A 14,629-nucleotide genomic window follows, 5' to 3' on the forward strand; every position below is an offset into this window, starting at 1 on the left:
GAGTGAGGGGTCCAATTTTGTCATATACATAAATTATGAAGGGAAGGAAAAATAAAAGGATAATTAACCTAGATAGTCGTTCGCTCAACCGCTTAAATTTGAAAATAATCTGCTAATATATTTGATACAGAATTTTTAAAAATAAATATTGCTTTTGAATATTGTGAGTTCGAATTAAGGATAGTTAGAATATACAAAAATATCATTTAAACTTGCGTTGTTAAAAAAGTGGAAAGTTGTAATCGAAATATTGTCATAAAAAAAAACTATTCTTTTTTTAACAAACTAAAAAGAAGAGTAAGACAAATAAATTAAATTAAAAAATAATTTTTATAATATGTATATAATTAACATATAATCTATATATGTATATCGATAAAAAGGGTAAATTATAAGTTTCGACAACTATTTACGTAAAGATCATTAAGGGAAAAAAACCAAAAATAGAAATTGAGTTAACATAATTTCCTCCGATTAGAAATATATTATTTTTTGTCAATTTATACTCATAGAATAATGTGAAATTATTTAAACTTTTTCCAAAGAAAATAAGAACCAAAAATAGAAGTTGAGTAGCATAATTTGCTCCAAATCTTTAGAAATATATTAATTTAAGTTATGTTTGACTAGTAAGACTCAAGTGAAAGTGTGAAATCATTAAACTGATCCATTCAAAATATAGTTTTTTCTTGTACCAAAATTATAATTTACGAGAACATTTGACCTTTGTTTTAAAGAATGGTATGACCCCTCTAATAGTACATGTTTAATTAGTGAAGGTTATAATAATATTTGCTTAATTATCTCCACACAAATTCTAAATAAGAAGAAAAAAACAAGAAATTGTCTTTATAGGTAGGTGGAGATATGGAGTGCACAATATTAGGAAGAATGGTGTTTGAAATTTGGTATACTATCTTCGTTTCATTTTATATAACACAGTATCGAATATGATAATGGATCATTTTCGATATAAATTTAAATATAAAAAACAATTTTTAAAGATATTTTTAAGAATATCACTAAAAAATTCATTTGACTCTTTAAGTATAAGTAATAATATTATCATCACATAAAGCGGAACAAAAAAAATGTCATTTTTGTTATGTTAGTTTTATGTGAATATTAATTGGAGTAACGAATGCATTATATAAGTTCTATCACTTAATCATGTAAAGTGATGAATAACTATTATTATTTAAAATTTATTTAGCATTTAACCATGATAAATCACAAGTTGATACAAGTCTTTTATCTCTAAAAATTTTTTATACATGACATTAGGAATGCGTTAGCCTTAATTATATTTTATTTGAATTTAGTTAATGTTTTATCATGTGAAGAAAATTACACTCATATTGTTGTTAATGGTATCCTAGTAATTTCATCAGATAATTAAGGTAAATTATTGTGACCTTCTGTCCTGGCTGTCATAATTAATGCATTTATCTAATTTCAATAATACACTTAATTATCTTTCCTCTGAATGTTTCAATACTTTTTTGATATACAATTATTATTAATCAATAATTTACACTATATGGTTGTTGTGCTTAACATTTAAATGGAAATTCAATCAATTACCATATTATGTTAATCTGTATTGTTAATCCTACCAATCCCTTTATGGACTTGCTTTTTGAATGTCATAGTTTGTTAAAAGTGCACTATAAAAGAATTTTGTTGTTAGTGAATTCTTAACAAATTGAGCATAAAACTAAAAGTAAAAAAAAAAGGATTTTTTTTTGGTCAATTTGATTAGTTTTGGTGAAGTAGATTATTTTTTACAAAATTACTTTGTAGAAGGTGAAAAAAGAAATTTGATGGTACAAGGTTTGTTATTTAAAAGGGAAAAATGTCTAAAATATATCCGAACTTTGATCGAAATTGTTGTAACAATATCGAATTTTGGAAAGGACCTTTTACCCCTGCACTATTTAATAGTGTATTTTAAAAGTATATATGTGTTCACGTGGACATCATAAATATTGCATTATTATAAATATATATGTGTCCACGTGGACACATATATACCTTTAAAATACATTATTAAATAGTACATGGGATAAAAGATCCTCCATAAAGTTTGGTATCGTAACAGCAATTTCTGCCAAAGTTAGAGTATTTTTCGGACCATTTTCCCTATTTAAAACATGTCAAGCTCTTTAATTATATGAATTAGAATTAATAAGCCGTAGAACCTTAGGCATGTTCCAATTGAGGATGATGCGTATAATTAAGAAAATGACATATTTTAAGTGATCAACTTATTTACATAATGACCATTTGAGATCAAAAGCAAAAAATTATTCAAAAATTGAATCGAAAGTGTCTAAAATTATCACATGTTCAAATGTTCAATTAAAATCAGTCGTGTCTAAATGAATTTTGCTAGCAAATTTGAGATGGTTACCAATGTATTAAGCCTAAATATAAAAAGAAGAAAGAAAAGCTTGCAAGATTTCAAGAACTAATTACCATGAAAATGATATTATTGATAAATTAATACCACATTATATTCTTAAATTAAATTGATACATAGTACTACTTAGCATGAAGATTTAAGGACAGAAGCACTGCTTGTTGATTTACTTAATAAAAAGTCAATTGAATTGAGAGATCTTGGGGCCAGTACAACTTCCATGTTGTCGCTAACTTTCTCAATTAGTGCTTTAACAGGTATTACCTACATAAATAGAAAAAAATATATATTAAATAAAAGCAACCACAAAAATATATGCAAAAAATTTAAATTCTTGTTTGAGCAAGCTAAACTATATAGATCTCTGACGGAAAAAACTTAGCCGCATCAAATGTTATACATAATCAATAAGTACATGACATGTAACTACGATTTGCAACTTAACAATGGTAAATCAATGTGGTTTGGTGTAAAAATTGGGTGTGCGTAAGTTTTTTATAGATTCTTGACATGTTCCATTGTATTGATGAGGCAAAGTAAAAAAAGGAAGTTCATTTGACAAAAGAAAAGGAAATGAGCAATTAAGTTTCTTCTGATAGTTATTGAGTATGAAACTTATTTTTAGCCTATGTTGTTTGGGCTCTCCAAAATTGTTGTTGAGCCCGTGTTATATCCTCAAAAAATGCACTATTTTTGGAGAATCTAACGTGCTCCCGCAGTATTTTGAAGAGTCCGAGCAACATACTTTTAGCTGCTAAATGTGAAGCAGCTTATGCCAAACCAACAAAACTGGTAGTAGATCCAGTAAATGGAATGATGATTGTGTACCTTATTAGGCTCTTTGAAGGAATTTTCATCCATCACATTGTTGGATGTTAACTCAGTCATTACAGCCCCAAATAACGTCTCTAACGAGTTCTGCCCCAATCCAGTGAGAGAGATTTTAATATTAACCGCAGTGGTTCCAAAGTTCACGACCTGGGGAAAGTATCTCAACATATGAGTAATGAACCAATTAAAGACGGAGAATCGTGTGTGTGTATGCAAAATGGTAAGGAAGATCATGCATCTTAGGAATTCGGAGATGAAATTATGCTGTCACAAAGTTCTACTTGTTAAGAGTGAACCTCGACCAGTCAAAAGTCTTGAAGTGCTAATGATAACTATCTATGATGAAGCTGACATAAGAATCTAGTAAAACTTAACCCCCTCACAGAATGATGAACGAAAACAAGAAAATATATATTCGCACCTTTATTCTCAAATAATCGTTGTTATCAAGTGAATTTCGCCAAGTGATGGCAGATGCTATAAGTGAATTTGAAGGATTAGCTTGTAATGACGAACTCAGAAGAGTAGCGCCATTTGACTCTTTGAAGAAGTGCTGCATCCAATAACTAGGCGTTCCATACATTTGTGAAGAGGTGAAGACAATTGCATCTGGGTTCCACCTACATGAATGAGCATTTTTGGTCAATAGAATACAATAAGAAATTTCTGAAAAAGAAAAGAGCAGAAGCAATGAGATATACCTCCGGTCATTGTCATTAACAAATAGGGGTGCGTAACTTGCCATTTCAATTGCTTCGCTGCACAGAGGATGATTTCAAGTTACATCATGCAAAGGGAACATAGTAAAGGAAAGAAGATGGATAGTCTGTTAGTTTAAGGTGATTCGCTTAGTCAATGCCTGATCTCTGAGATCAAAGTTATCCGTCATACAATCAAATAAAGGTATTGTGTGGTATACTGGATGGCGTAGATTAGAACATTTTCAAGTAAAATCTGAAGTAAAGATCAGATATTTTGCATAGGAAAAAGAGAAGGGTGTTAATCAACAGAGACTTCGGCAAGTGAAATCACATATCACCCTTTCTACGCGTCACTAGTCAAGGAAAAATCATTTACTCCCTCAGTTTCAATTTGATAGTCTGGGTTTGGCTTGGCACAAAACTAAAGATATGTTGAATGTACCAAAAAGTCCTTTAATCTCGTGGACTTCAACACGCCATGTGGAAAGTTGAAATTAGAGAGTTGACAATTAGACAAATGCTACACAGGTACCTGTTCTTTTCTACCCCAATGAGGAACCCAGCTTCACCCAATGCTGCTAAAAGACTACCTTTTCCAGCATCATTTCCAGTCACAGCATACTCACTCACAAAAGCCTGCAGAGATATATGTTATACATAATAACCACTTTATTATTCAACTCATTAATCATCAAAAGGAAGCTTTAAAAACCTTTGGTCCTCTGCGTGGTGCACTATCAAAATGGCGAGCATTAGAAAATACAGAACTTGCGCTGCTATAAATCTATCCATAGAAACATCACAAAGTTAAAGCTCATGCAAAGACAAGGAAACCAAAGCTAACATGCTTAGTGTGAGAGATGCTTGGAAAAGCGTCAAGATCTTACATGAAAATCATATAAATCAGCTGGGTGATCCAGTGGTCTCGTAGAACCATCACAGTTTGAGATTATTCTAATATCTGGGTATTTATCTTTGATGGCCGTATAGAACTTGAGGTAATTTCCTGAATCACAAGTAATAGAAATCAGTCATTATATCTTTTCACTCAGATCGGTGTGCAGTTTTGGAATCATGTATCTGGACAAATAAAAGAAAATAATGTCATTGGAGTCTCTATGGACTAGCCTCAGATATGAATAGCACAAACTTTCAAGAGATATTTTGATTTTTTTTCTGACACCTAATGAGATCTGACAAAAGTTTTCGCAAAACCACTGATTACTGAAGTACAAGACAGACAGAACGGGGAATGAAGGACCAGAGGTACAGTAGAAACAATGAAGATCGTTAATCTGCATCATCAAACTTTAATTCATAATGGCATAAAGACACCAAATCTACTGCTTCCTTATGCACCACACACTCATCCAGAGGAACGTTGGAAGAGAGACACTTCATGTCATATGTAATGGATGCTAGGTTTAATTCCCGGGTCAAATTATGGTAAAGGTGATGAGATGTGCAACTTTATGAGGACACAATAAATCAAAATGTACAGCAGACAGTTATGCAACATATAAATCCTTAGTGCACTATAATAAGTTTCCTATGAACCAAAGAACAATATATCATCTGCCAAATAGAGTAAAGCAAGCATACCACGGTATTTTGTCTTTCCACAATCCTCATTTCCGATAGCCACGTATCTCAAATCAAAAGGCTCTGGATGTCCCATTTTGGCTCGAATAGAACCCCATGCTGAAGTAGGATCACCTCTTGCAAACTCAAGACCATCTAATATTTCCTGGATAGAGACAAAATATATTTGTAAGAATGTAATGTAACAAGGAACGAATGAAGACAAACTGTTGCTACAGAGAGGGAATCAATAGAGTGTTAGGCAATATCCACTACTAATTTTATTTTCTTGACCAATTTACCCCATGATAAAAATGATTGCCCTCTCCTTAGTTGGTTTCGAAACGTTGATTACTTTGGTAACTTGAATCGGTAACACAATGAATGTTAACATAATCTACTAATGCACAAGCCGAGAAAAGTTTCAGTTAGGAATATTATGGCCATTAAAAATGAAGCTTTTAGTGATGTGAATTTTTATTGCCCAAGTTTGAAGAAAAAGACAACTCGCAGCTGACAAAAAAGAGAAAAATTCATGAAACTAAATAAAATTTAAAGAACATATATCACATTAAAGCGCCAGATCATATTCAATGAGCTAAAAATTCAATAAACCTACTTGCACAAAAGGTAAAATACTGGAAGTGTCAACTTGATCATGGTGACTGACTCCTGAAAATTAAGAAGCACAAAAGGAAGAAGTTTAAATTAATTAAATGGACTAAATAGAGCAAAAGAAAGAGAATAGTGCAATTGTGGAGGTGCAGGAACAACCATTGTTGAAAACCCACACTGGCAGTGAATCTAAGTCCTCGGCAAGCTGCAGAAAACGGAGTGGATTCGTTCAAAATCAGAAGTGTACAATTGTTTACATCAAGTGCATGCAACTGTTGTTGTTTTTTTGGTGCTTGTGTGTGTTAAACATGAGTGACCAGCCAGGAGTTTCAAATACATTTGCAACAAAGTTGGAAAACATAGAATATTACCTGCAGGAACTCAAAATGTCCAAGTCCATCATCAGTCCAGTAATTCCAAACATCACCGAAATGTCCGGGCCTCTCTTCCCATTGCCCAATAGTTTCTTTCCAGCGAAATGCATTTCTTAACCAGTCACCTTCAACAAAACATCCACCTACAGACAGATAATGTGAAGGTTTATCAACATTGGACAATTGACCATTGAGAAGCTCAAATAGTACATACCGACCGATAGGGGGAACACACAGGAAAAAATGAAAGAAACCGGTAAAAGAGGACACACAGCAGAACCTTGGAAGAATAAGTCCTCTAATTGATGAAGACTTTTTACTACATTTCTAATAGTTATTCTCTTTGCCTAGCCAACACTGTATAAACTAGTTGTTTGAAATTCAAAAAGTGCTCAAATAGAAAGTAAACAGATAAGAAAAAGGAGATTTGACTTCTTCAAAGAATCAAAGCAAACATGAAAAGAATAGATAAATCAGAAAGTTTGAATTTCAAGTTAAGTTCCTTGATCCTACCCCTGCCCCTGGGTATGAAACATGTTACTATGCTGAGAAATTACAAGTAGAACTCTGATTAAAAGATACTTTATTACTTGCTCAATGAAATTGGAAATTAAAAAATGAAATAAACTTCGAAGTTTGAACAGTTTCTGATATTAATCCTACATCTAGATGTTCATCTCCCATATTATCTCTTTTGATAACCTTGTCTCTCGTATTTCCTCAAGGGTGAAGTTCTTAGATCTAAGTGTTTAGATAAAGTATTTCAAGTCTGATCTAAGAACTATCACCACTGAGATAATATGGGAGATGAACTCCTGCGAGCATAATTTCCAGTAATACATAACACAGTTGTATTTCAGCTTCTTTCTATCTTTAAGTAGTAGCTGGCCTCCTGTGGCTTTCTTAAGCTTCTTTGTGCAAACCATTCTTTTTATTATACTTTTTGTTTCCAATTTACTCATGAATTTTCGCTCTCTACTGATACTCTTCTTCCTCATCAAGAAGGGATCGCATGAAAAAGTTTATAATATAGCAGGTATAAAATACTAAAAGATGTCCCAGTCCATCAGTTGGTAAAGTTACATGATCCTCAAGGAAAAAGTTGAAATATATTGGAGAATACCTGGAAATCTAATGAATGCTGGTTTCAAATCCTTAAGCATTCCAAAGAGATCTTTCCTGAAGCCATGCCCCTGTGCCAAGAATAACATTCATTAAATGAATACATCTAATGCCCTTACAAAAATGAAAAATGAGAAAGAAAATAATTGGAAATAAAATCATGCTCCTTGGCCAAAAAAGGATAGCTAGAGTAATACAGAATTGTTGGATATGTACAGACAAGTAATGAGAAGAAAAAAACAGTCGCAATAATTTTTAAACTTTATCTACATTGACAAATTTTACATATTATTAGTTAATCATGCTTATATGGTCAACAAGTACTTATGTTTCCCAAATGTAAAAACTAATAACGTCCTCGAAAAATTGATTTAGAGGATTCATATTGCAGTTTATTTGGGATTATGGTATAGTCTATTGTTTGATACAAAACCTAGCGATATCACAACAGATGCATTTAACCATACTGCACAGATGTAATTATATTTTGGTATCTATTTCTAAAGATATAGAGCTGAAACTGGCAACAGATTTTGTATGTAATAAACAGGAAGAGAATTCATGAACCCTTTAGAAGCCTTCGCTCAGGAAACATGTCATTAAGTCAGCCAGCTGCACTAAAACCACCCTCTCCTTGATTAACTATGAGTCTTTTCTAAATATCTACAAGAAAGCTCTAAACCACTCACCTTGTATGTGTCCGTAGGCATTAATGAGACTTGATCAAACCAAATAACACCTTTCTTCGATGATCTCAATTCCAGTCTTGAATTGGGATCTGTTCCTGTTGCTTCTAACAAAATCTCCACCTTTGTCCAACTCGAAACATCAGCAGCTCTGCAAAGAGCATCTTGAATGAATTGTGTGAAAGAAGCAAACTTTTTAAAAGCATGAAAAATAAAGCCGGCTAGACATCTACTTACACTATGTTGGCAGCAGCCAGCTTTTGCGATCCATTTGAACCAGTTAAAGCTACAGATACATTGATTGATTCTTGGGAACGAACATAAAGCACTAGTTTGTAACTCTTTCCCTGCTCAATATTCTGCAAGAAAACATAAAATAAGGATGATAAATACAGAACATGCACCGGAATACACAAAGAAGGAAGAGTAGATCAGTATCTAGTTTGATTGAAATCTAAATAAGACTTAAGGATACAAATGAAGAAAATCTAGTGTGCTTTTGGTATTGCGGAATATTGAAAGGTGAATCCTTGAGAGAGGAATCAAGAAACACATAAAGAATGTTCAGTCGAGCATTAAAGAGCAACATACCATGCCCCAGAATCCCGGGTTGTAGATGCCAACTCCTCCATCTGGACAGATATTGGCACCTGTATGGTCACAGAGCACCTGCACTTGAACTGCAATTTTATTCCGATCAAAGCATGATGAACGGTCTGTTGATACAATCACTTTGGACTCGTCTCCAATTATAGACCAAGGATCAATATTTGAAGGTACGTTTGGGCCTCCAGCTTCAAAACCTGAGGTTTCAAGAAAACTAGCACTTAAAAAAAATAGAATTCAAGAATATTTTTTTGAGAAAGAAGAATTCAAGAATATGTAGGAAGCAAAACTCTTATTACAAGAATAGAGATAGCAATCTCGCATTACTTGCCTTATCAATATATTCATCATAGTACTCTTATCAGTCAAAAAACAACCTCTTGGACCATAGTAGCATACAGAATATAAAACGCCCAAGTTAATATTCATCTTTGAAGATAAGTTCGAAAGGGAAAAGTAATAATGACTATCCAAGAGACAAGACGGCACAAAATCATGCTAGGGTTGTCTCCATTTTTCTGCTTGGGCAACCCAAATGTAACTAGTTCATCCTTTCCAATATATGAGTCTTGCTCTTCCATTTCTTTTCCTTTCTTTTTTTAGGCCAAAAAACCCAATTAGCAGTCAATCACTAGGAAGCAATGCATGTTTTTATTTCTTTTAGAGACTTCCTTTTCTAAAGAAACCATAAAATCAAACTGACCTCTATTGTTGACAAGCTCAGCCCACAATCCACCAGCACCAGCATGATTGATCTCCTGAAATACAATATTTCAGGTCATGAACTAAAATTAATTGCCTGTATCCAATATCATGGAAAATTAAGTCCAATTCAACTGTAAAAGGTCAAGGTATGGTCACTCTTTTCCAGCCAGATATTCGGAAAACGTTGATGATTCATAAGATTAGGCATCAGCAGCACTTATGAAATGTCCATTGTCTGGTCTCATATTATTGACAGATGTAAGCTATAGAATGTCCTTTATTTTATTATCCTTTTTCCTCCTTTAGTTCAAACAGGAAACTTTTATGAGGAATGAGAATGTGAATTTCAGCTTGGTGGAATGAACTAGTAAAAACATATCCTAGAGGTAGTTTCGAAAAGCAGAAGTTTATGCATATCATATGCTGCAATAGTTATCAGGTATATAAAGAGTTTGAACAAAAAAGACAGGACAAACAAATTAAACACAAAATATATGAGATGAGTTACATACTGTAAACTGGAAGGTGAATGCTTCTCATTTGCACCACAAATTGAGCACCCAAATACTAAACTCACCTCAAAGAATATACCAAAAAGGGTATCAGGTATTTTCCTTGCTGATGCTTCGGATGCATTCACAAGCAGTACTGCTGTCTGGTTTGCTTCAACCCCAGTAGCAGAGCATTGGCACAGGGCAGACAGACCACACAAAACTAAAAGCAGTACGTGATGAATGGAATGCCTTGACTCCATCCTCCTTCTTGGTCTATTCGTTGTTGCTGTAGGCCTGTAGCCTATTTAAGCTCTGAAAGAGGAGCAAATTCAGTTAGATTTTGATCATTAATGGAAGTATAAAGCTGTAAAGTTGCTTCCTTTTACAACAACCTAATGTCAGCATGGGACAGAACCGAAATGATGATTGTCTGAACTAATAACAATAAGAGCAGCTTGACAGATTTTTCTGCTTATACTAGCACGATAGTGATAGAATCAAGGAATACAATTTTTTTAACTTGTAGTGCAGATATTATGTCTATTTGACTCATAAATTAGTTCCAAAAGCATCCAATCACTGGACAATCTTTGACAGATTAAATTAATAGACGATGAAACCTGAAGAATGATAAAATGGCCAAATCCAGGATATAAATTAAACTCGTTAAGCTGAATTCACAAGGAGATGAAAGACACAATGGCTCAAAGTCCAGGCAACTTACGATATACCAAATTGTTGAACTTAAAAATGGCAGGCAATCTGGTCCGGTTACTAGTGTAACACTTCTGCTCCTTTTCATATTTTATATTTTTTTTATCTTACCTCCCTTAACTTTAATTATGACCGAATAGCAAAGTGATCATACTACTATATTCTAGTGTCAAGCAAAAATAGTTGAGATTAATAGCCAACGCAAAATTTGAAAAACAGTAGATCCATGATTTGAAAATATCAGAGATGTTTTTACCAACTAACTTTTTAACTACTACATGAAGGCCTCTCAAATACATTGTATCGAGAGGAAACAAGCCATATGCATAAAGTGAAAGCATAACATAGCATGACCACTTGATTTGCACATTTGCATAAACAAAGCCACTTGCACAGAACCAACAAGTAAAGAATGCAACTTGGGATTGGCCATGAGAATGCAACCACTATCCACTAAGGACAATTACAATTTCCCCTCCCCACAAAGCAGTAAAATTAACCGTGTTTGGAAACTAGACAAAAAAAAAAAAAGAAACATGAAGGTATTTCAAAGTTTAGGCTTTGTTTGGGAAGGCAGAAAGTCAATAGAAAAATGATTTTTTCTTCTCGAGGCCACATATAAGTCATTTGATTATAATTTTTTCTTCTTGAGGTCACATATAAATCATTTGCTTATACTACTGGAAGTCAGCCAGTCACTAGCACTTATAAGTTGTTGGGCTGCCACAAGGTTGCCATGAGTCAGTAAGTTTGGGGACCGAAGGGAGTTCTCAGTGCACTGGGTACATAGCCTATTGAATCAATTGCGACACAGAAGGAAATACATGTTACGATAGAAAGGGTCGAGAACTGTGCATTAATAGTCAGGAGCTTAGCAGCATTGTTTCTTTCCATATCAGTAGAATTTGCATTTTTTATGCTGTAATTCCTGTTCTATTATATACTTTTATTCCTGAGTTCAATATGGATTAACAATATACATAGTTTCTCAGTAATACCTACAGAAGAAAACATTAACAATTGAATAACTTTTATACTAATACTTGTTAATTAACCATCCATTACTTGTTATCTCTCCTTTGTTTCTAGTAAAATTTGTAATATTAGGCATTTAAAACAAAAAAAAAAATCATGTTTAGAAGAGGAACGTAAAATTTGATCTATTCATTCACCTCATTTAATATAACTAGCTTAAACTATCTTCTAAATTGTTCTTTGTTTTAAATTATTAAACTTGATTATAATCCTATTTCTAATTTTTAGAACACTAGTGTACAATTAGTTTTAATCTCATTATATTAAATAAATAAAATAGGATTAAGTAATGTATATATTATACAGCATGGACAAGAGCAGAGCCAAGTGGGAGCAAGGGGTTCATCCAAAACCCCTTCGTTTGAAAATTACACAGTATATTCAAGGTTGAAATTAGTTTTATGTATGTATGGACTATGGTAAATATTAAATTCTTTGACTTCTTGATGTGTTTACTTCTCCATATTTTGAACCTGAACATAGACATTATTGGAATCAAGGGTCTATCGAAACTGTCTCTCTACCAATAAAGGTAGGGGTAAGGTCAATGGCGGAGCCCAGATTTTCACAATAAGGGGTTCAAAATATTAAGAACTAAACACACGAATAAGTTAAATGAGGTTCAACATTCACTATTTACACATAACAAATACTATTAACCATGTATAAACACTGTAATTTTCCGCTAAAGGGCTGCCATACGCAGCTCCACCCCTAGGTAAGGTCTCCATACATGTCACACTCTTGAGACTACACTGAATATGTTGTTGTTCATTTACCATTCAACCCAAACAAGGGAAAACAATTTATTTCATTTATCTTATTTATATCTGAATTACAAGGACAAACCCAGCTATAAAGTTCAAAAGTATCATCTTTCGACTGATAAACAAGATTTCTGCCCCAATCACAAAATACCCACAATCAAAAACTCATAAAACTGAACAAAAATCAACACTCTACAATAATCAAAACTCAAAATTTCTGAAAACTTCAATCAAGATCACTTTTTTATTACCTGAAAATGATCCACCGCACAAAATATCCTTCTGGGTATCCGTGATTCTGACGCATTAAAAGATTACAGAGAAGAACAAACTCACAAATTGAGTTTGTTACACAGTGAGCTCACTCTGTTCACTGCTGCACGTCTTGTTATGGGTAATGACTTAGATATTTTTGTATATTTGTGTGTATATAACTGTATATATATATAAACCAAGATGGTGGGGATTGTTGAAGATGAAGAAAAAGAGTTGCTTGAAGAAGAGGAAGGTGAAAAAGTAAAGCAAAAGATTTGTCACGTATACATTTTGTTTTCTTGGAGTGGCAGAGTAAGGGGGTCAATCCTCTTATCTCTCTTTACTATAATATTTACGCTGATCTGACTAATTCAAATTTGTATTTATTGAAATTGTCAAAAATTTAAAAAGGGAAAAGAGTTTGTTATAACTTCTTAACTTTAGTATTTAACGTTGATATCACGTATCTCCTGATATTATAAAAATGGTTCACATGTTATTCCTTACGTTACAAAAGTGATTCACATGTACTTTTATTGTTAGATGAATAGTTTATGAGTTTTTTTTTGTTGTCAAATTTTCTAAAACTTAATTTTTTTGAAATTTGAAGTTGAAATAATAGATTATTTAATAAACAAATATTTTTATAAAATAAATTTTGAATATCATTTTAAGTTTTTAAAACAAAATTTATGGATAAATCAGTCTTAGAATGTTGCTCATGGAAGTTGAAATATAACTTGACTTGATTTTTGTGTATCCCTTTGTGTTTAGACGTACTTAACAGAAAGTTAACTCTCTTCTTCTGTTTTTAATTTGAACTCATTCAGACATAATATAACATGATACCAATCATTATATATAAAAAATAATATGTATTAAATACTATTTTTCTCAAAGTTATTACTCAATATAATCTTATATTTAGAACGATGATCCACTAAATAAACCAATAAAGCATTGTCATGTCGATAGCCCTGATCCAAGATTATTATTTTTAAACAAAAGATTTCTTTGTTAGAAATTTCCTTTCAATTTATCTATGAAAACAAATAAGCATTTTTTCTCAAGAAGATTTCAAATCGATCCGTAAACACTCCTATTTGCATAAAAAACAAGCACTTTTTGTCAAACAAATAATAATTTATAAGACTGAACTCAATACTTATTGTAAATAATAAATAGATTTTATCATACCAAATTATCTATTTGCTAATTCTACACCAAGTGAACTTATAAATTTTTTTGAAAGTTATTAGAAACTTTAAACCACTCATATATTATCTAAATTACAAAGGTGATAACATCAATATGACTTCTCTTTGCCATTTTCCTTTTATTATAGAATATAAATAATTTCTTTATATATATATATATAAAAATGAACTAGAATATAAAGAGTTTATGACAGCATTATAAACACAAAACACTTTAATTGCTAAGTCCACTTCATTCATAAATCCTGTCCACCAAATACCTAACATATAGAAATTTTATCCACTTTCTTCTCAACTACTATTCTTTATCCATTTAAAATAAAAATATTGGAGCATTGGAAGTATTTACGTACATTCTAGGAACACCATCAATATGTTACATGAGATACATAAATAAAATTATGAGAAAACAATTAATTTTTTTTTTTAATATTATGATCAGCTTACACACATTTCGATTAACTTTATAAAATACATGTCATCTCCCATCAATAGCAAATATCA

General features: G+C 32.3%; 1 protein-coding gene across 1 annotated transcript; it reads right to left on the minus strand.

Moving 5' to 3' along the window:
- Window positions 1-2,458: 2,458 nt before the first annotated feature.
- On the minus strand, window positions 2,459-13,219 carry LOC125840932 (alpha-L-arabinofuranosidase 1-like). The gene is made up of 18 exons (XM_049519913.1): window positions 12,905-13,219; window positions 10,221-10,449; window positions 9,642-9,696; window positions 8,924-9,135; window positions 8,570-8,691; window positions 8,336-8,483; window positions 7,648-7,717; window positions 6,522-6,667; window positions 6,310-6,355; window positions 6,155-6,207; window positions 5,557-5,701; window positions 4,842-4,960; window positions 4,667-4,738; window positions 4,487-4,590; window positions 3,955-4,011; window positions 3,675-3,873; window positions 3,251-3,400; window positions 2,459-2,686 (listed from the first exon to the last, which is right to left on the minus strand). The coding sequence occupies exons 2-18, from the start codon at window positions 10,395-10,397 to the stop codon at window positions 2,549-2,551; spliced, it is 2,013 nt and encodes a 670-aa protein (XP_049375870.1). The 5' UTR covers window positions 10,398-10,449; window positions 12,905-13,219; the 3' UTR covers window positions 2,459-2,548.
- Between the last annotated feature and the right edge of the window lie 1,410 nt (window positions 13,220-14,629).

This window comes from Solanum verrucosum, unplaced genomic scaffold, assembly GCF_900185275.1.
Source record: "Solanum verrucosum unplaced genomic scaffold, falcon-dt-bn FXZP01000196.1, whole genome shotgun sequence".
In the NCBI taxonomy this organism is placed as follows: domain Eukaryota; kingdom Viridiplantae; phylum Streptophyta; class Magnoliopsida; order Solanales; family Solanaceae; genus Solanum; species Solanum verrucosum.

Bases quoted from the DNA above. Each gene is read 5' to 3' on its own strand.
- LOC125840932 (XM_049519913.1), bottom strand. From the start codon at position 10,397: ATGGAGTCAAGGCATTCCATTCATCACGTACTGCTTTTAGTTTTGTGT. The intron at 7,718-8,335 runs GTGAGTGGTTTA...TTCTTGGCACAG, and splicing joins TGCCTACGGACACATACAAG to GGGCATGGCTTCAGGAAAGA. The intron at 5,702-6,154 runs GTAGGTTTATTG...GTCTCTATCCAG, and splicing joins GTATTTTACCTTTTGTGCAA to GAAATATTAGATGGTCTTGA.